Source organism: Pteropus medius, unplaced genomic scaffold, assembly GCF_902729225.1.
Source record: "Pteropus medius unplaced genomic scaffold, Ma_sr-lr_union100, whole genome shotgun sequence".
Classification (NCBI taxonomy): Eukaryota; Metazoa; Chordata; class Mammalia; order Chiroptera; family Pteropodidae; genus Pteropus; species Pteropus medius.
Genome location: NW_024344378.1, coordinates 41,773,402 through 41,797,899, shown reverse-complemented (window position 1 = coordinate 41,797,899; position 24,498 = coordinate 41,773,402). Strand labels below are relative to the sequence as shown.

The following is a 24,498-nucleotide window of genomic DNA, read 5'->3' as shown; positions in this document are numbered from 1 at the left end:
ATTCTCTAATCCATGTACACAAAACCTTATTGTTAAATGCAGGCTTTTAAAGTATTTTAGGAATGTTTATTATATGTTCTTTCGAAAATGGCAGGCATGTATATTTATCATCCTGTTTAGAAATATTTCTAGCCAAGGGAATAGTTGCGCTCAGGTGAATGCACAGGCACTTGTATTACAGTTATAGTACACTGAATAACAGTGGTAGGTTAAGTGCATTGCAGCAAATTGAAGTGTGGAGATATGCCAAAGCCAAATATCTTGGCAGCAAGTCAGATCCTTCAGCATTCCACACAACCAGTGTATAGGGCGAGTAATTTTCTACCTGGCCTGCTGGTTTACTGTGAACAGATTCCATATTGCTTAAATGGCCTAGTCATATTTTCTAGGTGAAGAGAGTACAAGATTTCATTTTAAGGGTGTATGAGTATGTGTTTTAAAAAAAATGTTGCCATTTTTATTGGAGATTTTCTGAAGGAAATGAGAATTTCAGTTATCTTTGTCTCACACTATGGTAGTTCGAATTGCATGTGGGGAGTTAGGGGATAGACGACCATGACCTAAAAAGCATCCAGAAGTAAGCTGCTTTCTTGATCTTTGTTGCATTTTATATGCATATCATGCTATTGAAATATGAGATATCTACATTGTATTTACCTACCAAAGTGCTTTGTCTCAAAAGGAGGCAACAGGTTCAAGTAAGTTCTGCATTCTCAAACCTTAGCCTCGAATTGGCATTTTCACAGTTTTACTCTTAAATCCAAATGTGTTCTGCTATAGTTTCCCTTTGTTTACCATTCCTACAAGGAATGAGAAACCTGCTGGTTAGAAGAGATAATATGTGTGGCATGCATTTTGATGTACTTTTAACAAAGGGACAATAATGCTGACTGTTACTATTTCGCCAAATACAGTTTTAACTGCTAAGACTCATAAATAACTCTAGCATGAGGGTCCTGGATTCCACTACCTAACAAACTGATCTTAAGGTATTTTTCTTCACAATTAAGAAGAACAATGGCTCCATATTAAATATATTTTAAGTAGACCTATAAACTTTTCTGCAATTTTCAAATTAAAAAATGTAATTTGAGAGATCAGATAATAACTGAGATAATTTACATATGTTCCTATTATCTAATTCATGGTGCATAACAAGTCATTTCAAAACATAATGACTTAAAACAACAATAATTTATTATTTTTTTCTGTGGGTCGAGAGTAGTCATGAGCTCTTGCTCAGATAGAAGGTAAGGGAACATAGACTCAAACTTCAGTGAAAAAAAATGTTAGACTCATTTTTAGAAGAGCATGTAAGATGAAATATATATTAATATGGCTATCTTCAGAAAATAAAATATGCCATGGCAGGCAAATTTATATTCCTATAAAGAAGCTTCACTAGATTTGTGGCTTCATCAAACTATAGATGTATATATATATATGTGTGTAATGGTCTTTATATCTTTAAATTTCATATAGCATCAAGAATACTCAACAACGATAAACCAGTCTTCACAGGAATTATTTTAATGACTATAATTTTCTTTTTAAAGGATAGGCTACAATTTACCACTTACGAAATTGTTTCATTTCTTTTTTTGTTATAGATTACATTCAACTACACACATACATATATTTCTAGATAGTTATTTCTTAATTATATCATTAAGGAATTGCATTTGGCTGCAAGTAATAATCGACTTAAAAAAGTTTTTTTTTGTTCTTTTCCCACTTATCCAAAAGTTTAAGAGTTGATGATTGCTGGCATAAATTTTTATGCTCAGTGATGTTTTCAAGGGTCTGGGTTCTTTTTGGATGCTTGCTATGTTAGCTTTGATACTGCTGCCCTCCAGGTAGGTACCTGTCTATATGCAGGATGGGAGGAAGACAAAAGGGAAAAGTGTCAAAGGAGCATATCCTAGTGAATCTCGGTTACAAATGAGGAAAAAAAATCCTTCCCTGGGGAATTTTGCCTAATCTCATTGGCACGTGGCCAACCTCATCAAGAGAGACAGAAAAAGTATTGTTTTCTAGGTATTTTGGTTTTCTTAAATTAGATACCCTGGAAACAGACTGTGACACAGAAAATTGCATGCAGAAAGTTTACTGGGGTGTGATCTTGGGAGATAAACCTGCAAAGAAGTGAGAAAGGCAGGACTGGATAGAGGGAGACACTAGTTTACAATGTGAGATCTTATCTGATCATTTGTGGGTTCTGGAACTCAGATGGCCTTGAGAATTGTAACAAATTGAGCCCAGGGGGCCTCTGTATCACCTGTCCAGGCTGTTATTGTGAGTGCCTCCAGGGAAGGAGCGTTACCTTGGGGAAGGTAGTTTCCTACAGCCAAAGGCAGTTTATAATGAGGTCTAACAGCAGATATCGCTTTGGGAGATGGGTGCATCCATTATGAAGAGGGGATCTGGCTAGAGCTACACAGTATTCACTAGAGTGGTAGAAAAGGCAAAAGGAAAATGGAGTTAAGAGTAGGCGTTGTGTAAGCCCGTTTATCCACACTGATAATGTATGCTTACTCTTTTATATTTAACTATTTCCCAAATATTTTACATAAAGCACACATTCATTTTAAAATTATTGGATTTTTGAATATTTGAAGTAATATACACACGCACAGAAAAGAAGGCTTTCTTTGAGTTATGCATGAATTTTATGCGATTACCGTGATGAATTAAAAGTGACATATATGAAGTAAACAGTTTGACTTGGTAAATTTGTTAGAGTCATTTTTGCTTTCACATGCACACTTATTTAACTATAAAGTAACACATAGTATTAGAATGATTCTTGTTCCAAATTATATCTTTTTAAACTTGTTATGAACTCCCAAAACAGAGTGTATGCAGAATGACATCTAAACAGTAGCTTCAAATATTTTTTTCTTGGATATTTTGAAAGAGTGGAGAATTATGAGGATTTGAATTTATATTATTAAGTACTACTCCAAGAGATACAATGTGTTATCACTAGCCTGACACATTGGAGGATACTACTTTAGGTTGATAATGAGACATTTGAGATTAATCATCTGCATGACAGATGTTATAAGTAAAATACAAAATAATGGCAGAAAAAGTTCAGTCTCCGAATCCTAATATCTATACTTCCATTTTCGCTTTTTCAAATTATGCTGCTTCATGTTTTTATAGAGAAACCTCCATTTCATCTGTATCTATTAACACAGTATAGATAAAGCTGAGTACTTTACTGGTCCTATTTTAAAAAATGAACACTGTCATTAGGATGCAAATTTTGAAGTAATAAAAGAAATTTTCAAAACTAGCTTAAACACACTGCAACTCATACTACTTAACTAGATAAGTAATTATAATTAATTGCTTTCTATATAATTTAGCTAATCTACCACAGCATTTGAATTTTGCCCTTCAGGACTTTACAGCCCTCAAAAGAGTGGTTTCTGATACACTTATGGCATTATGACAAAATAGTCTACTATTGATTTTACTAAACATAAAACTAGCCCTTGGCTCACAGACTCTATTAGCAAAACAACAAGATATGAATTATTAACCAAAAAGAGAAAGCAGATAATTTTTTTTAAAGTACAAAGAGAAAAGAATCCATATTTTATGTTTTCACTTACCATAGAGAAAGTGAAAAGAACAGAATGAGAGGAAAAATATGAGGGGAACTTAGAGTCTAGAAAATGAAAGAATTGGTGAGAGGGGAAAAAATTTTGTGATGAGAATAAGGAGTGAGAAAAAAAAAAAAGAATGATAGTTCAGAGTCCAGAAACCAATGAAGGTGGCTCAAATATGGTATCTGGAGATTCCAAAAAGGACCATTTCTGATTGTGGCAGATGTTGATTATGTGGAGAGGGAGGAGTTTATTTATTTGTTTTTAAAAAAGGGAAGATGATAAGGTGGGCATTGAAAAAGGAGGACTAAATGTGGAAGATGAATGGAGAAAGTAGGAACTGGCATTAGTCTACTTCTGGGAAAAGAAAGAGCAATACATTTTGAAGTCCTTAGCTGGAGGAAGAGAGGGAAAATACATACAACTGAAATAAATAGGTTGAACTGAAAGTCCCAAGAGAGAAGAGATAAAGAATTACACTTGAGTTGCAGTGACCCTTAGAGATGTCTGAAAAGAAATTTAAAAGTAAGTCATTTGCAGAAAAGATTTCTAGTTCTTAATAACATAATACAGCATTTAGAAAGAAATTGTGAACGAAGATTACAGGAGGGATTTTGCCTAGCTAAAAACTCCTGCAGAGCGAGCCTAGAATGGCATTTCTTAGATTTAAGCTTTTTCTTGGAAATGTAAGAAGTGGTGTAGCTGACAGTCTTGTCTTGTTCTTCCACTGGTGGAGGTGATAATGAGCAATAAAGGTCCAAAGGGTAGGCTGCTGGAAGGAAGAGAAACACCGTGTCTGGACAAACAGTATAATTAGCCCTCAAGTAATCCAGTGATGGCTGCAGCTTTATGCAGGGACGACAGCTGCCCATTAGTGTTAATTAACCAACAGGCGAGAGGGATACAGGTTTGGGTGTGCTCTCCAAAGCCTGGAAGCCCGAGGCAGGAGGAATCCACAGCAGTCAGAGGCTCAAGGTGAAGTAGGATTCTAACTGCAGCAGTGAAAAATGGACTGGGCTTTTTATTTGACATTCTCTGTTCCTGGCTACTAAGCATTCAGGGCCCTTTGTACTTTCCTTTGAGTCCCAAGAGGCAGGCACTCATTAAGGTTACCATTTCAGAGGTGAGGAAGCCACCCTCTGACCGCAAAAGCCAGGAAAGTCAGAAACTTTGTCTCCTGACTTCTGGAACAAAACTGCACACACTGAGCAAGGCCAGAATGCTGTGGAGTTTCTTTCCTCAGATGCTGAGACTGAGAACATTTCGAAAGGTTCCAGGTGCAGTACAAGCAAGCCAGCTTCCTGAAGTAGATTTAAGGACTGGACTAGATGATGCAAAATGACCTCTAACTCCCATGTTATAATGAGAATCCAGCCATGTGGGGCTATGTGGCAGTTGTGCGTGGAGCTCCCTTCAATGACCTGCTTTCTTAAATTTGTTTCAAGTTTTACATTGCTTGGAATGAGAATTGAAAATAACTAAATACATAAGAAATATTGTTCTAAAGATAGAGATAGAATAACATAACACTTAAATTTAGGTTTTGGAAATAACATTAGATCATTAGATAAGTCACTGTTTATTAAATGGAATTTTTTATTTTATCAAGAAATTTCTAACTTTTCTTATCTAGAAATCTTCCAATACTGGCATTTATTAGAACTTTTATGTTTCCTATTAACACATATCTTTAAACAAGGTAGTCATGTTCATAGTTTAAAAATAATTCTTTTGAAATACAGAAACTTTTTCTTAAAATAATTTTTAATGCTTCATTGCATTATTTCTTTACTCCAAAGCCCATCAGCAATCAGCGTTTTATTCATTTAATATCTTGTTTTATGTATTCACATGTAAATCTCTTATTTCTTAAAACTTGGGAACTTTTTCCCCCTATCCTCTATTTTTCTTGTGTCTAAAATAGGCCTAATACATAATAAATATTTGTGGAATTTGTTGTTGTCTTTAGTCCTCTATAAACAGCTTAGTCATAAAATGTTTACAGACGAGACAATGTGGAAAATATTTTATTTGCATTGTTGACTTAAATTCATGCAATTTGACAGAGGCTTTATGAGCACTTCTGCTTGAAACATCTTAGAACTACAAAAAAGGGTAAAATGGTTTCTATCATCAGGGATGTCACCATTTAACCTTGTGCAGATAGAATTAATATTTTAGTTTTCTTTAATTAAGGAAGGTTAGTGAAATAAGATCTCTCTCTGCCTTTGTTTCCATCTTCCTTTCTAGAACTATTGAGAGCCGTTGATAATATAGAGAAACTTTCAAGCCTATAGGGCTAGTGTCTCATCATTACCATATTTTCAGATGGCAGCCACCTCTCACATTATGGACCTATTGTTACAGTGTGCTATAGAGGTACCAAGCATAGTTAAGATCAGACATATCACCCCTATCTTTGCCAAACTTACAGGCACCAGAATTCTTGATTTTCTTTTCATTGTATATCACATTGTTTAGCAACCCCCCACTATTTATCATCTAATTTAAATCCATGCTTACCCCACTCCCACTTCTCCATAGGCACGTACCCATACACTCTCTCACACATGCACTGTGTTCTTTCAATTTGCCTTACTGTAGACCATTTATGCTGAGGGACCAGAGTCTTTCTCCAGGATTTTAAACATCGTATTTTAAAAGCTTTTTTGCTTATTTCTCTCAAAGTTAGAATTAATCATAAATTGGTGACTGCAAAAAAAAAAAAAAAATAGTTGCCAGGAAGATATTCTGATATCTTCCAGAATAAAAGCTATCAGACAATTAATTGTCAACTGTCACTCTAAGAGACACTTTATTTTTTTTTTAATGAAATTATGGAATGTATCTGGGTGTGGATGTTTTAGTGAGGTAGGGAATCCGATGGTCTTGGCTATCTCATCCATATCCGAGAAGTTCAATTAACTTTGCAGTGTATGGCAACTTCTGTTTCCATAATAGCAATTGACTAGTGTGATATGTACAAAAAATGTTGGTTCAGAATTAAACTAACTGAAAACTTTATATTGGCTTTAGCACATTCTGGCTCTCTTTAAGAAAATAAGTTCTCATTCTGCCACTTGAGAGGTCAGGTCACTGATCATAAAATTGTTTTGAAATTTGATGTCAATTTTAATGATAATGAAGGCCAATTATAGAAGTTTTTGACATATGCCCTTTATGCATTAATCCTATTAATAAGGAAATATTGGAGCTGTATGCTTTATATTTATGCTTGACCCTCAGCAGACAACAAAGTGTACACTAGTTCAGGAAACAATGCTTGATTTCATCTTTAATTTATAATTTAGATGTGTCTCTTTCATAAATAAATAGATTATATTTGATCCTGTTTATTATATTACATTTGCCTGGCAAGTGGCACCTACTTTTATCCTTTCGGTCATGATTCTGAGGTGAATGATAGCTTAATTTAGAGAGGGTCCTTGAAGAAACTTTCTTCCTGGTTTTACTATTATAATTTACACTGCATATCAATGTGGCATATGTGTATTCATACATAGTTATATATTGTTCCAAAATAAAAGATAAGGCAAGTTTTTTGATAAAATAGGGCTCTTAGAGTAGTATACATTGCAGACCTCAATTAGAGTTATAGGACATTTACTTATCTAATTAATTAGAAGCACCACTGTAGCAGCCAAAATTGTGTTTACATCTTCTGTATGTGTGTGTGTTTTCATCTCATTTGTTGCTTTTCTGATGGCACATATTGACAGAGCATACTAATGCTTTTTCTTTTAGAACAACGTTGACATATGTCCACTTAGATAAATGAATATTTTCATCTTTAATGACTCACTGGAAAGGAACAAGAAGTTCAGATGCAAATTTGAATAGAGTTGGAGGGCATGGGTAAAATATGAAAAAGAAAGAAATGTGGGACTATATTATAATCTCTTAACCAAGAGAATTGTCACCCTGTACCTACTATAGACAGATACACAGACACAGACACAGACAGGCAGACTGACAGACAGACACACACACACACAGACACACACACACACACACACTCACACACACACACACACACACACCATGGATGGATATCTTTAGAATTACAAACGAGTTGACTTTTTAGTTGTTATTAAGGTCACTTTTGAGTGGTTTGATTTTATCATTGCCAATGGGCTTTGATTCATTTGATATTTGCCATTATACTAAACATGAGATAAAACCAAAACCTAGTTCTCCTATTATTAATTATTTTAAATATGCAGCACATGAGACAATAATCACTATTTTCCGCTTAGCCACATGTAATCATTGTATATCTGTATTTTCTGGCAACCCTATTTTTAAAGGGTTCTGGACGCTCAGATTTTGTAGTGTCACAATTAATATGATATCCCTGATCAGTATTAAAAGTTCATATATTGGCATAGAAAGTTTTTTATCTCTTCAAAATGAAAATTACGTTATTGTTTTTTTCTTGTTTTAAAACAACTCATTCTCATTATAATAGCTCAAACTCAAACTATAAAATTTTTAAAGTATGAAAACGGAAAGTTGAAATTATCTTGAATCTTACTCCTCAGAGATAACCACAGTTACTATTTTGATGAACAACATTTTAGATATCACACTTTCAGACACATGTGTGCTCATACACACTCATCTTTAATAAATAAGATCATGTTATACATTCTTTTTATCTCTCATTGGCATGTTTTTAAGTCATTATATATAAAACTATTTCATTAATCACTTTTTAAAATTAAATAGCTATATAGTGAAAAAAGGTACTTGGAAAATTTTCGGTTAATGTAGAAACACACAGTTAAAATGGATGCTTCTCTTCATGGCAATAGTAACCCCACTTCCTGTCCCATGTACAGCTCATGTTAACAATTGAGGTTTATCATTATAAATAATCATACATACATACATTTATTTAAATAGGAATATGCTTTACATATATTCTGAAACGTTTCTCTTAATATGATGTCTTTGAGATTTTTTGTCAGCAGAGAAAATATTTTTTCACAGAATCATAGTTTATTCTCCATTGATATATATTTAAATTCCTTTTAAGTTTTACAAATAAAGTTGACGTGAACCTCACAGTGGCTATATGTTGCTTCACATATGCAAGTATTTCCGGAGGACAGACTACTTGAAATTGAATTGCTGCAGTTTTTGCGAATTTTAAATTATCATAGATGAGGCTAAATTGCCCTCTGAAAAGTTGGCCATTTGCTTTCAACTTGGTTCTCCATACCCTCAACAGTACTGGATAATATCAAACTTTTTAATTATTATAAAAAGAAAAATATGTAATTTTATTTTGGGTACATTTCCTGCTTAATAGATCAAGAGATAAATAGTCTTTTCATATATTTATCAGTCATTGTATTTCTAATGTAAAGTATCTGTTTAAGTATTTTGCCCATTTTTTGATGGCCTCTTTTCCTAATTGATGTATAGAAGCTATTTATACCTTATAGATAACAACATTTTTTGGATTATTATATATAACAAAGATTTCGTCTGTCTTTTGCAATTTTTCTTCTTAGGTTTTTATTATTTTGAAATTTAAAAAACGTTTATGCAGTCATATATGCCAGTCTTTTAACATACATTGAACTTCTCCAAGTAATATTTAATTGGTTCATCACCATTATTTTTTCTCATTGCTCTGAAAAGCACTAAATTTCTGTGTGTTTTAATTACTCATACTCTATTTCATTTTTCTTTTTTTATGAATCATCTTTGCTAGTCTTTCATACATTAAAATAACCTAAGTTTAATTTAGATCTATTAAATTAATAGATTTAATGAGAGTTTACATTATATTTTATAATATTGAGTATTCCCTTATAGGAATATGACGTTTCTCTTCATTCATTCAGTTATTCATTTATGCCAATAAGTAAAATTTAATACATATACATAGATGCAAACAAAGATATGCATATATAAAATATAGTTGTACCTATTACTAATAAGTATACACACTCTGAAATTTATAAATTTAGTTGATATTATGACAGAGATATTGTATCACTGGAACTTTTTTTTGATGCTAGCTAATGCATAGGAAAGTAATACATATTTATTCTGTATTAAGCTGTTAATACTCAGTAATGATAACAGCTTTTCAGATAATTACCTTGCATTTTCTAGGTAGATAATTTTGTTACCTGAGAATATAAATATTTCTTCTTTCTTTGCAATATTTGCAGCTATCATTTATTTTTTTAGGTTCATTTACATTGACTAGCACTTTGAATAAAATATTGATCAACCTTAGCGACGGTGAAAATGATGCTTATCTTTTTTTTGTCTTTATTGAAATATAATAGACAGTTAGTTGCTTGAATTTACATTGTACAATTCAATGAGTTTTTTTCAATTATAGTTGGCGTACAGTAATATACCAATTTCAGTTGTATAGCATAGTGATCAGAGATCCACATAACTCGCAAAGTGATCACCCCACTAAATCCAGTACCCCTCTCTTTCTTTACATATTTATTACAACATTATTAACCATCTTCCCCATACTACACTCTACATCTCCATGTCTATTCTGGAACTATCCATTTGTACCTCTTAATTCCTTTGCCTATTTCTGTTTTTGTTGTTGTTGTTGTTGTTGTTGATTTTGATCTTTAGATTCCACATGTATAAGAAATCATGCGATATTTGTCTTTCTCTATCCAACTCATTTTATTCAGTGCAATACCCTCTAAGTCCATCAAGGCAATATTTTTTTCCATCCCCTTCCTTTTAGTGTATGTGTGCTTTTAACCTGAAGTGAGTCTCTTGTAGGCAGCGTATGTAGGAGTCTTGTTTTCTTATCCACTCAGCCATTCTATTCTTTGTTGGAGCACTTAATTCTTTTCCATTTGAGGTCCTCATTGATAGGAATGTAGTTGTTCCCATTCCTTCTTCCTATTTTTAATATATGTTTTTTCTTCTTAAAGTAGTCCCTCCAACATTTTCTGTAATACTGGTTTGGTAATGATAAATTCTTTTAGCTTATTTTTGGGCAGCTCTTTTTCTGTCCTTCAACTCTAAATGATAGCTTTGCTGGATAAAGTAGATCTTGGGTCTTCATCATGTCGAATATTTTGTGCCAAGCCCGTCTGTCCTGCATAGTTTCTTTTGAGAAATCAGCTGCCAGTGATGGGTGCTCCCTTGTAGGTAACTACAGCTTTTCTCTTGCTGCTTTTAAGATTCTCTCTTTGTATTTAACCTTTGGCATTTTAATTATGATGTGTCCTGGTGTGGGCTTCTTTGGATTTCTGGTTTTTGGGATTCTCTGAGCTTCTTGGGGTATTATGTCTATTTCCTTCACCAGGTTAGGGAAGTTTTCCATCATTATTTCTTCCAATAGCTCTTCAACATCTTGTTTTCCTTCAGGTACCCCTATAGCATGGATATTTTTATCTTTGATAGTGTCCCATAAGCTCCTTAAATTATTATTATAGTCTCGGCTTCTTTTTTCTTGTAATTCTGATTGGGTGTCCTTGGCTTTCCCATCCTCTATATAGGTCATTTGATCCTCTTTTTTATTCACTTTGTTTATTCCATTTAACATACTTCTTATCTCAGATAATGTGTTCTTCACTTCTGACTGGTTCCCTTTTATAATTTCCATTTCCATTTTTATGTTTTTTATCTCTGTTGAAATTCTCACTGAATTCATCTACACTTCCCATAAATTCATCGAGCATCTTTATAACTAGTGTTTTGAACTCTGCATCTGTTAGATTGCTCGACTCTATTATTCCTGGATCTCTGTTCTGTTCTCTCATATGGTTTCTGTTTCTTTATCTTCCCGTTTTGGCTGCCTTTCTGTGTCTGTTTCTATGTACTAAGCAAAGGTCCTAAGTCTCCTGGTCTTATTAGTGTGGCTTTGTGTAGTAGATGTCCAGTGGCACAGTCCTGAGAGGGGTTCAGCTGTAGGCCAAATTTAGCCCAAGCCTGTAGCCCTCCAGTGCCATCTGTTAAGATTCAGCAAGCAATCCACAGATGCTGTGCTTATAGTTGCTTCAAAAGGCCATACCAGAAACTGAGGCCAGGAGCCACCAGGGTGAGTCTAGGTGCTGCTCAGCAAGGTGCACCTGACTTGCTAAGGATACACCTGGATGTGGCTTGGTTAGGGCTGGGAGTTGGGAGAGGTGGAGTTTCCGGGAATCCTCTGGGTGGAGCAACCTCTGTTATCCTGTTTGATGACGTCAGGGCTATGGCGGCGCTGTGTCCGCGCGCTGGAAGCAGGGCTCTACGGAGGAAAATGGGTACAGCTGGCACTTCTGTACAGAGCAAGTCTCTCTTCGGCACTCACTTGGACAACTCAGTGCCCCCCTGTAAGTCCCTGCGCAGCCGAAACGGCACTCGTGCTCAGAGTAGTTCCATCACCGTTAAAGTTCACTCGCAGACGTGGCCCCTTTAAAAAGAGTCTGCCGCTGCTGCAGCTGCCACCTCATTCTCACTCGGCTGTTGGAGACCGGGCAGTCCTGCGTCCTCACCCTGTCCTACCTTCTGCTAATGCAGGGTGCTTTCTTGGCTTTCTCCCTAGTTGTATGGCTTGTTCATCTAGATCCCAGGTGATTTTTCCTTGCTGTTAGTTTCTTGTTTCTGTCACAACTTTGATTTGGTCTCCAGAAGGATGAACAGAGCCTCTATCATCTACATCATTTTTGGGAGGGGTGGGGGACTGGGAATACTTATCTTAATACTGACTTTTGAGCAGGATATTTGCTGTATGTTTCTGGAATTTGACCTCTTTCAGGTTATGAATGATTTTGTCTTTTCATTCACTAATTTTGTTTTGTTTTTGTTTTGTTTTGCTTTTGTTTAGCTTTGCTTTAATAAGTATAGGAATAAAACTATTATCAAATGCTTTTCTAAAACCTGTTGAAATACAGTAAAACAAGAAATTTCATTGTTAGATTTCCCAATCATGAGCCATTGGTTTATTCCTGGAATATACTACATTGTCTTGCTGTATCATTATTCTTTTATTACATAGTTATATTTAATTTGCTAATTTTTTAATTTAGATATTTAATGTTTTAATTAACAACCGAATTGCCTGATAGCTCTATTCCCTATCTAATTCCTGTGTAATTTTGTTATCAGGTTACATAACAGTAAAACAAAATTGAAATAGGAGGGGGCCTAGAAATCAAATAATCAGCTCTTCATCTTATAGGTGGATAACCACAGACAGAGGCAAATGATTTTGTTAGCAAAACTAATATCAGAGACAGGGTTGTGTGATTTAAGGTTCATAAAGTTTGGGAGGCAGCTTGAGATGCAAAATTCAAGAAAATATGAAGTTCCTTGGTAATAATTTGTTTCTACGGATCACCCTGACTACAGTTGCCTCTAGCTTCCTATTGTACTTAGAAACTTAGAGTTTTATTCTTTGATTCCTTCATGTGTTCCTCTAAATAGATTGTGTTTCTTGAGATTTGCTTGCATCATCTTTGATTTCCCTGGCAGTTCCCAGCCCACATAATAGGTGCAAAATCAATATCTGTTACTTGGTGAAATTGTTTCCCTGTACCTTGCCCTGAACTTTTATAGCATGATTCTATTAGTTAAATATTCTTCAAAACTCATAATTCATGGTCATTTCTTGTTACTACAAGGAGTAGCAGAGCAGCACTATTTCACCAGGAGAAATAGAAGAGGTGGCTTGGTTAGCCAAACGTCACTTGGGTGCCTACACTAGAAGACCACAGCCCCTCTGCTATGCTTCTCAGACTCAGTCCCAGGCCACTGAGCTAAACTTTCCTGGAAACAAAGTATGCATTACATTATGTACCGTATGTGTTAAAGCTCCTGAGTTTGTCGATGAGAGTTACCGCACTTCTTTCCATCTGCCATACTTACGAGCATTTGGCAGCCAGTTTAGGCCCTTTGAAGAGTTATTCTCTACCTGATTAAAAATAAATTAACTAAAATCTAAAGTAGGAACTATTCAGTTATTCTCAATTTGATATCTTAAGTGAAAGTAAAACTTAAAAGAAGCTGCCCCCCAGGCTTTGTTAAGTACGATGACCAGACAAGAAGAAAAGTATGTTACTTTTCTTTGAAGTCCAGCTTTCTCAGCCTTGGGGAATATTGCAAATGAATTTCAAAGGGAAATTTCATCTCTCATTCTCTCTTGTCCTGGATTTCTGCTGCTGTCTCCTCCCTCTAAACTCCATTTTTCTTTCTTTCTTTGGGAATGATACATTCTTAAGCATACTATTTCATGCATTCATGTATTTATTCATTCACTGAAGAACTATTTATTGTTTGGCTACCAGGTGGTATGAACTGAGATCCTAATGATGAGCAAACACAGGTGAGACCCTTGCTGTTAACAAAGAGAGGAAATGGTCACTAATCAAATAATCTACTCAGTGAATGTTTAATTACAAACTAAGAATCATGCTCTGAAGAAAAAAACTAATTGGGGTAGAGGAAGTTCTCGTGTGGGTGGGGCAATGCAGTGTTGGTGAAAATTTTTCTAAAGAATTACTTTTGAACAGAGATCTGACAAGTGTCAGTTAAACATGTCTAAGTGGTATAAGGATGACAGAGAAGAAGGCAGAGGGGCACATTCCAAGCTAAAGAAAATATCATGTGCAAATATCCTATGACAGAAGGAAGCACTGATATCTAAAAGCAGATTGATATATCTGAAGCAAAGAAAGAAACATAACTGTGCATGATGAGTTTGGACCAGACTATACAGGACCATATAGGGAAGGTGATATGGTATGGGGGTGGGGAGATGATAATAGGAGGATCAAATTTGTGTTTGAAAAAAGTTGTCAGTTATAGTATAGTGAATATATTGTAGAGGAGGCACAGTGACTGGGAATAAAAGCTAAGACTGGACACAATAATAAAAAATAAGATGACAGTAAATGACTAGAGTGGGGAGCAAAAAAATAGATACAAGAGATGTTTGAGAAGTGAAATCAAAAGGTATAGATAGATATGGGAATGGGAGAGTGAATCTTGTGCAGACAGCCTCTAGCTCTCTGCTTTGGGTCACAAGGCACAGGGTTATTTCACCACCTACACATTCCTGAGTCCACACTAGTCCAGTTTGACCATCATCATTCCATCCAAACTCTCTAAGAATGACCCTCTGTGAGGCTGAATCAATGGATAATTTCAGGGATTATTTATTTGACTTCTCAGTATTTGATTTTTGAGACTACCTTCTTTTGAAAATTAATTAATTTTAAATTTATTTTCAATTGCAATTGACATTTGGTATTATTTTTAAATTAGTTTTAGGTGTACAGCATAGTGGTTAAACAGTTTTATAATTTACAGTGATCTCCCTCGATTAGTCTAGTACCCATCTGACACTATACAGATTTATTACAATATTATTAACTATTTCCTATACTGTACTTTGTGTTCCCTTGACTATTTCATAATTACCAATTTGTACTACATCAAACTAAAAAGCTTTTGCACAGCAAAAGAAATCATCAAAAAAAAAAAAAAAAGAAAGGACAACTTACTGGATAGAAGAAGATATTCACCAATGATGCATCCAATAAGGGGTTAATATCTAAAATTTATAAAGAACTCATGCAAGTTAACACCCAGAAAACTAACAATCCAATTAGAAAATGGGCAGAGAACCCAAACAAACATTTTTCTAGAGTCCATACAAATGGGCCAATAGACATGTGAAAAGATACTAAATGTCACTAATCATCAGAGAAATGCAAATTAAAACTACAATGACATATCACTTCACATCTGTCACAGTGACTATCATCAATAAATCAACACATGAGTACTAATGAGGATATGGAGAAAAGGGAACCCTCATGCACTGTTGGTGGGATTGTAAATTGTAGCCACTCTGGAAAAATTTAGCGGTTCCTCAAAAAATTAAAAATGAGCTACCTTATGACTCAGGAATTTCATTTCTGGGTATTTATCCAAAGAAATTCAAAATAAGAATTTGAAAAGATACATGCATGCTAATGTTCATTGCATCATTATTTGCAATAGCCAAGATATGGAAGCAACTTAAGTGCCCATCAATGGATGATTGAATAAAGAAGAGGTGGTACAAATCTACAATGGAATATTACTCAGCCATAAAAAATAATGAAATCTTCCCATTTGCAACAACATGGATGGACCTGGAAGGCATTATGCAAACCAAAATAAATCAAACAGTGAAAGACAAATAACATATGATTTCACTTATATGTAGAACCTAAGAAACAAAGTAAACAAACCAAAGAGAAACAGACTCATAGATACAGAGAATAAACTGATGGTTGCTGAAAGGGAGGGGGGATGGGAAAAAAAGGTGAAGGAAGACTTCCTTTTTGAAACTTTCTGTTCTCTCAGCCTCTGCGACATCAGAATATTGTGAGTAACCTGCTCTATCTCTTGCCACCTTTGCTAAGACTCAACATAGGGTTATCTTTTTCTATCTGCTTAATAAATATCGATATCTTAGATAATCTTCTAAAAATATTTGCTCCCTACACAATCAAATCTGATTGTTAAGCTAGTGACTTCCTAATTAATATCCACTGTAGACCCATCCTAACTACATAGCTAACTACTTATTGGATATGTCTACTTATATTTCTCAATGGCAACTCAAACTCAAAGTATCTAGTCAAAATCTAGATATCTCTCATGTACCTGAAGAACTAGTGTTCCCTCTATCAGTGATTTGGCCAGTGACTTATAATTTTACTATTTAGTAGTGTGTCCAAAAGGCATGGACCTCTCTTTTTGTTTTAAGATTTTGTGACCCCTTGTTCTTTTCCAAATTCAGAAAAAAATCCAAATCTCCTTTTCAAATACAAAATTAAAAATAAAGAACTGATGTCAGCTATATTGTTTCTGTAGCCCTACTCAGAGTCTGCCAGTGTTCATTTGTATCTTTCCTACAGATTTTTCAGATTTTGATGTTCCCAATAAACATGTGAAGTCAGACTGAAATCAACTCTGGATAATTAAGTGTAATGACCCAATTTTTTTCTTTTCTCTAAAACTTAAAGTAATGATACTTACTTTTGTGCTCATATTATAGATAATTAGAAACTTTTTTTTTTGATGAGAAAGGGACAGAAAAAGAACACAACTTCAACGAATAAATAAAATAGTAATAAGGCTTCTATGAAATATTATTCATTGAATGTATTCATTTAAGACACAATAGAAAATCATTTTTAGTTATGATAATTCACTTTCTTGCTGGACAAAGATAAATCATTATTTTTATTTATTACATGGACTAAATACTATTTTTAGGATACTTCGCTTGATTAGCCATAATTTTTTAAAAGAACACATTACTATCTTTCCCTTCCAGCAGCTCACTGTTACATAGTGAATCTAGGAAGAATGAAGTTTGTGCTATAATTGTGGGAGTATGGAAGGTAGAAAGATGAATTCTGATTTGGGGCATCTGAAAAGGGTATGTGGAGGAGTTATCTGATCCAGGCCTTGATGTATAAGTTTGAATTTGAAAGAGCATATGACAGGATGGTTTTCAGGTGGAATGAACAACTTGCAAATGATTAACCCAAAAATGGGAAATTATTTTCTTCAAGAATTGTATGTTCTTTTGTACCTGGTATATAAAATATTCTAATAGACATTGAAGAAATAGATATTTGAGGAAAGACAAGTATAAACACATTTATCTACATGCTCTGGAACTGAAATGAATACCTTCTTCCCTGCATTGGCCCCTGATACTAGGACATTCAGGTGGCCTAAGTCAAGAGGAAGACATTTGATTAGGAGATGCTTTCCATTAAATGATTATGATTCTACATTGCCAACACTTAGCGTTGCTGAAAGTACTCTGTGAAATTAGTACATAATTGTTGTGTAAATTTCTGGTTCAATAATTCAATCATTTATGATAGCATGCAAGATAAAATAAACTTGATTTACTTAACTAGAAAACAAAAGAGACTTCACTGAAAGACACAAGGTAGGGCATGTAAGTAAAGGCAAAATGAAGAAAAAGACAGCTCAGATTGGGCAGGAACAAGGAGTACTTTAGGGCTTTAGGCAGTAGGGTGTTGAATATGCCCAGGATGGAGTTAGAGGAGGACTATGAGACTTCATTAACAGTCATACCAAGAGTTCACACCACTGGATTAGAGGAAGAGAGAGCAGTTCTCCAAAGGGAAATCAGAGTATTAATGACAGAAGGAGGAATGGATTCTGGGTAAAAGATCAGAAATTTTTCCTATACTTGATTTTCTTGTTTCCTATATATTTTGATTTTTTAACTTTTCTCTTTTTGTTATAGACTAAATGTTTGTGTCTCAAAAATTCATATGTTGAAATCCTAAACGCCATGGTATTGGGAGGTGGGGCTTTTAGGAGGTGATTAGGTTACAAGGGCCAAACCCTCATGAATGGGATTAGTGCCCTTGTAAAAGAGACCCTAAAGAGATCCTTCACCTTTTTTGTCATGAGAGGTTACAGCTAGAGGCACAGCTGTCTCTGTGATAGAGGAAGCAGGTACTTACCAGACACCAAATCTGCCAGAACCTTGGTCCTGGACTTCCTATCCTCTGGAACAGTGAGAAGTAAATTCTGTTGTTCATAAGCTAACCAGTATGGTACTTTTGTTATGGTAGCCTGAATAGATTAAGCACTATTTCTCAAGTAGTAGTATAAGTCATTTTTTCTTGTCCCTAATTTATAAAGCATTTTCTATGACTTCCTAGCCTTTTCCACATATATTCAAGTCATACTTTTTATAGATTATTTCCTCTTTACATTAACCATCTGGAAGGAGTGTCTACCCAAACAAATGAAAATCAGCCCAAAGTCCAAATATATGTTTGCTTTCTCTATTTTTTTGTTTGTTTGTGTGTGTGTGTTTGTGTGTAGGGAGGTGAGATATCAGAATCACTTACAGAACTTTTAAAAATCAAATTAAACATAACTTCTACTACCTTAACTTCCATCCATAGACACACTATATCAGAGTAATTTGGCAACAAACAAACAAACAAAAACAACAACAACAACAAAAACCCTGGAATTTCCCTTTTTAATAGCTATTTACTGGTGATTCTATTATACTCACCATCTAATTTATCCTACAAATATTGAGAACTGCTAATATAGACTTTATATGGACCCAACTTTATTTCTATTACTGAGGATATGTGACATTCTGGATTCTATGACTACTATGAGAAAATCGTTGAGAGATTTCATCTCATGATAACAAAGAAGTTTTTAACGTGTGTAACTTTGGACTACCCACAAAGAGAATAGGCTGACTTGCAAATCAGTACATTCTCTGTCTCCGAAAGTGTTTACACAGGAGTTGCATGACCATCTGCCTGAGAGGAATATAAAATGAAAATGAGACAGTGACATTTCTCTCCCATTGAGATACACTGTGACATGATATTGCAGTTAACTATATATAAATAATAAATGCGCAACAATGGAAATCTCACCAAACATCAGAGTTTTCCTCACATTCTTAAGAAATTATATCACAGATGAATTTCTGTGTGAGAACCCCTTAGTGACAGACTGACTGACGGCTTAGAGAAGTTAACAAATTGCCCATGATCAGAGAGCTTATTAACTCTGGGAATTAGGTTCAAATCTAGATCTGTTTATCTCCAAAACCTCCATAAGCCCTAATTTCTCTTAGTGGGCACAAACTTTCCACAAGCCTTTCTTGAATACTGAAGCTTTACACAGACTTTTGAAACATTGTCAAAGTTAGATATACAAAGATATCAAATGTCCAAATATCTCAAACTATTTTACAAAATATTTTATTTGCATGCTGCTTTCTTTAACTATGAGGGATTCACCTTCATGCTGTTCTTGGCAACATACTCGACTACCAAAAGAGCCCCATAGAATTTAGGAATAATTATTGTTAGTGGAAATTTGTCTTCTATTTACACAGTGATGCGACTTTAGAAAATATGTCACAAGTCAGTCATATTAGAAATATAAAGATATTTCTGTCATGTAAATTTATCTGTTTTGTCACAGAATATTAGCTATGTTATAAATTTGAATTCGTATAAAGTATCACTAGAACTTTACATACCTTAATCTGGAAATAATACTACTTGATTATCTAGAAAGTTTATCTGATATAGAACAGTTCTGGCAAAGAGAAATTCTATTATGTCTGAATAAAAGAAACAGAAAGAGTATTAATATGATAATTAATTGAGTTGAAATCTTTTAGCTGTGTTGTATTTTCAATTAGGAGTGTTGTAAAATTTAAGTCTGCTAATATAAACAGAAATTTTGTGTTCAAGATGATTTCCATGTTATGTTAGTTATTGAATTGGCTTGCAGTAAACATGGTGGCTAACAAATGTCCAGAACAAGAACGCCTATTTTTAAATGGAGAAAAAGAGAATGATGATACATTAAAAGTAAATAAATAGAAAAAATAAAACGGTGGCTATATGGGGCACCTTTTTGTAATTCTTTAAATTTAGGATTAACCAGCATTCTGATTTGACCAAAAGATTGAACCTATAATTTTTATTTTATTTTGTTTTATTTTTTACTTAAATAGTGTTAGAATTTGCATCTGTTTTTTTTGCAAGTGAAGTAGTACATACATATATTAAAAGAATACCTGACTGCTGAATTTAACCTTCTGTGAGTGGGGCTTGAGGAGTTGAGGAGAGGGGCACAGAAACTACTGTCCTTTTCAAATAATTCACAAACGTGCTAATTATGTGTCAGATAATAAAGTTGAGGCACTGTGACCTTCAAGCCAACAAAAGACCTTTTCAAGTGAGCCATTTCCATGTACATTAATATAGTGAGCAATGCCCTTCCACAGTTAAATAATGTATGGCTATTATTTCATTATATGTAAATGCAAACCAAAGAGTTGTTTCATTGTTGACGTATTAAAAGTAATGCTATAAAAAACAAAGACTATAAATCCATTTCAGTAACATTTTGTGATCTTTTTATATATGCTTGTTATTTGCTTTCATTGCATGCAGCAACGTGTGGTTTCTCCACAACTGAATGCATTTTAGATTTGAACAGTAAAAACTACATCGTGTTAAAGTATATAATAATCAACAGAGGCATTAGGTATGTTAGAAAAATGATTTTTAAAACAACAAACTCTTTGCAGCGATGAAGACAGTTATGTATTCCATAGATCAGAGTAAACACTACCTCTGTACACAAATACTTGCTAGCAAGAGGAATGTTGAATAAGAGTGAGGTTCAAAGGAAAAGAAAAGAATCTCATGCTCTTTCTCATGGCTCATGGTATAAAGAAAATATTTGTAAATATTAGGCTTAGGTATAGGACATAACGGCAGTTATTTAAAAGAACATTCATTTCACTGGAAGAGAGTATAAGTTTCAAAAGCAATAATGTATAAAGGAATTTGGTTGTCACTAATGCTTGAATCAAATAGATTGCTAGAATGTCAAACAGTGCCCATAAGGTTGTGGTAGAATATCAAGAACAGGAAGAAGAATTTAATTATCTTCTATTCGTCTAGCTTTGTAGTATATTTGATGCTGAATAAACATGAATAAAGATATAGTCATTCTTAATGCAACTTAAGTAGGCATAATAAACCTCTGGGAAATAATAAACCAATTACAAAAGTAAAGTAAATCACAATCATACGAGATTCCAAGAACCTATTAGCATTCAATCCATAGATACAATTTTTTTCAGTCCCATAGCAAATCATAATAGCATCATATTAACGATTAGATGTTGATACCAAGAGATTATATGGGGTTTACTGATTCACTCACCAGTCTTTCCTTTTGTTCTAAACAACTTTATAGGGCCCTTTGTTGTTTTTTGTTTTAATAGATTCTCTGAATGCTTTCATAAAACAGACACCAGTGACATTTATGAGAATGCTGTTGTTTATTACTGAGATTTTCAATGTAGGTATACATGGATAATAAATGTTTCTGCATTTCCTTGATAATCTGAAATAATTTTCATTATTTTTGATTTTATTTAAGGTGGCAAATCTTGCTTGTTCCATGTCAACAAATGAAGATGGGATTAAAATTGTCAAAATTGCAGCCAATCACTTGGAAACTTTGTGTCCACAGGTATGATAACTCAGATACTCTTCTACAAAGCTAGCTATAAAAAGTATATATAATGCTTCAGACTCTTATACACATGGAAAGATATTAAAATATTTATTTTAAACACGGAGGATGACTCATCCTAAGATTATGGTTTATTTTTTACTAATCATCTATTTCTTTACTTAGCACCTGGTTTTTGTAACATTCCCTGAGGGCCCATATCAGAATCTTGTGAGAGAAAAATATAATTTGAAATCAAAGTGGTACTTTGTCTACAACAGATTTGATTTATTTTTAGTGATTATTTATTTTGAAACCTCAAATAGAATGAAAGGAACATTTTCTTTCCTTTTATCAAAAGAAGGCATGGCTTTGGTAAAAGCCAAGAAATGTTTTTTTTGTTGTTTTATTGTCTTTAATTTCCTGAAATCTGAAGAGCAACACGTTTTTAGGGAGTTGTATCTAGATGACTAGGAACCTTGAAGCCATGAATTAGGATACACCTAAAGGCAATCTTAGTCACCTTGTCTAAAATAAGCAATAAATAATTTCTTCCTAATAAAGACCACAAATTTAAGAATGTAAAATGTGGCAATGATTAGAAATTTTAAGTCTTTGGACACCTGCCAAGATTTTTATTTTACTAAAAGTAAGTATGTGTTAAATTTTTGATTTGCCTTGCTGATGATTTTATCACTAGGGAACTAGTAAGGGAGACTGCTTCTTTGGACTTGATGTTAATTAACTAGTAAAAACTGGCTGGAGAAGTGGAGTCTGGAGGATCTGCAACTGAGACTGCACAACTGATGTCAGTTTTCTGTGAGATCCTACAGGGGACAGAATACCCCAATGAGGTTTCCGAAGTGGTTGAATCACTTATACTCCCCTCAACAGTCTATGAGGATTCTCATTTCTCCACATTGTGGATACTACTTGATGCTGTCATTTTTAAAAGAATGACTTTTTAAATCTGAGGAGTATTAAATAAATCTCACTGGCTTTATAATTTTCTGATTAAAAAGAGACTTTTTTCAGATATTTATTAATCATTTAGCTTTCTAATTTTGTGAATTGCCTAAACCTTTTTGAAAAATTTTAAAATTATTATTATATTGCTTGGGTTTTTAAAAAATATCTTCTGTTGTCTATGGCTTTAAAAAATTTTTAAAACAATATTTTAATCAATGAGGATTTTAAGAACTTTAATGTAAATATATGATCTATCTTTTAATGCCTTCAATAGATATTTATAGAGCACCTACCCTGTGCCACATGTCTGTTGTTTTGTGCTTTGCTAAGGAATTCTTCCAATAAAATTATTATAAAGTACCATACTATCTTTTAAAAAGATTGAAACATATAGATCTTTATTTGATCTGAAATTTGTTTTTATGTGTAACATGAGCTAGAGATCTACTTCATTTTCTTTCTAGTGCTAACCATTGGGCAATATCATGCATTAAGCAGTTGATCCTTTCCCAATTAATGTGAAATGCTACCATTTGTTCTGCACATACACATATACACTATAAATGTTTCCATTGGTTTATATATATATATTTGTATACACATACATGTATATACTTATACACATATATAATATACACATACATATATAATACATATATATCAAATATGTATAACATTTTACTACTATTCCATATGTAAATATCGATTGATAGATAAATCGAAATGTGTTTCAAATATTTATGTTTCTAGATTCTCTCTTGTGTTCCACTGGTCTATGTCTTTATCCCTACTACATACAGTATTGCAATGTCTTAATTATGGTTTATACTAAATCTTAATATCTTCTGGGCAAATTGGCTCACCTCATTTTTTTCTTTAAATTATTGCTATTCTTATTTTGCTCTTTTATGTAACTTTTAGTAGCAACTTGCCAAGTTTGATGAAAATACATGTTAGAATATTTATTGAACATTTCTAAATGTTTTAAATTTTAGATTATTTTAGGGAATAATCACTTTTTTAAGATATTAAATATTTTCATTAATAAACATGTTTTATGTATCTCTATAATTAGAACTCTTTTTTATGTCCTTCAGGGATTTCTTAAATTTTTTATTATTTATTATAAATCCCATGGCTACATACTGCTGGCTTCCAAATTTTTCTCTCCAAGCTAGAACTTTTACCTAATGACTGAACTTAAACATCTAGTTTTCCTCGTGACATTTCCACTTCAATATCTAGAAGATATCTAAGACTTAAAATAGCCAAAATGGAACTCTTAAATTTGTCTGTCCCCATCTCATTCTGTTTCTTCTTCAGTCTTAGTGATTTTAATTAATGGCATGGTTGTCCTTCTAGTTGCTCTGGGGAAAAACCTGTAAATTCATTCAGTAAATGTTTATTGAACACATTGTATGTGGTAGGCACTATTTATGCATCTGGAGGAAAATAGTAAAAAAAAAAAAAGCAAACAAAAATCCTTACCTTTGTGAAGCTTATAGTCTAATGACTTCTATTGGCTGTTTTTTCTATTAACAAGTCCTATCGTTTTCACCAAAAAATATTGATTTTGAATCTATATGCTTTTCTTCATTCTGTCAACATGTTAGCTTATGACATTATCATCTTTATCTAATCTACTTTTTACTTTCTATATAAAAGCCAAAGTAAAATTGTAAAAATTTTTTTTGTAGCAATTACTTTCCTTAGCTTTTTACAGTGAAATGCAAAAAATTTTTATGCTTTAATCAGACTTATATGAACTTCTTACTGCCTAACTTCCAGCCCCATCCCATATTATTTTCCTTTCCAATCGTTAGATTTCTGTTTC

At 33.6% G+C, this 24,498-nt stretch overlaps 1 protein-coding gene across 1 annotated transcript in view; it reads left to right on the top strand.

The window, feature by feature from the left end:
• CTNNA3 (catenin alpha 3) overlaps positions 1-24,498 on the top strand; it is a 1,416,183-nt gene that overhangs the window by 853,967 nt on the left and 537,718 nt on the right. The window contains exon 11 of the mRNA XM_039871928.1: positions 21,621-21,713. Within this exon, the coding sequence (XP_039727862.1) occupies positions 21,621-21,713 (93 nt within the window). The remainder of the gene's footprint in view (positions 1-21,620; positions 21,714-24,498) is intronic.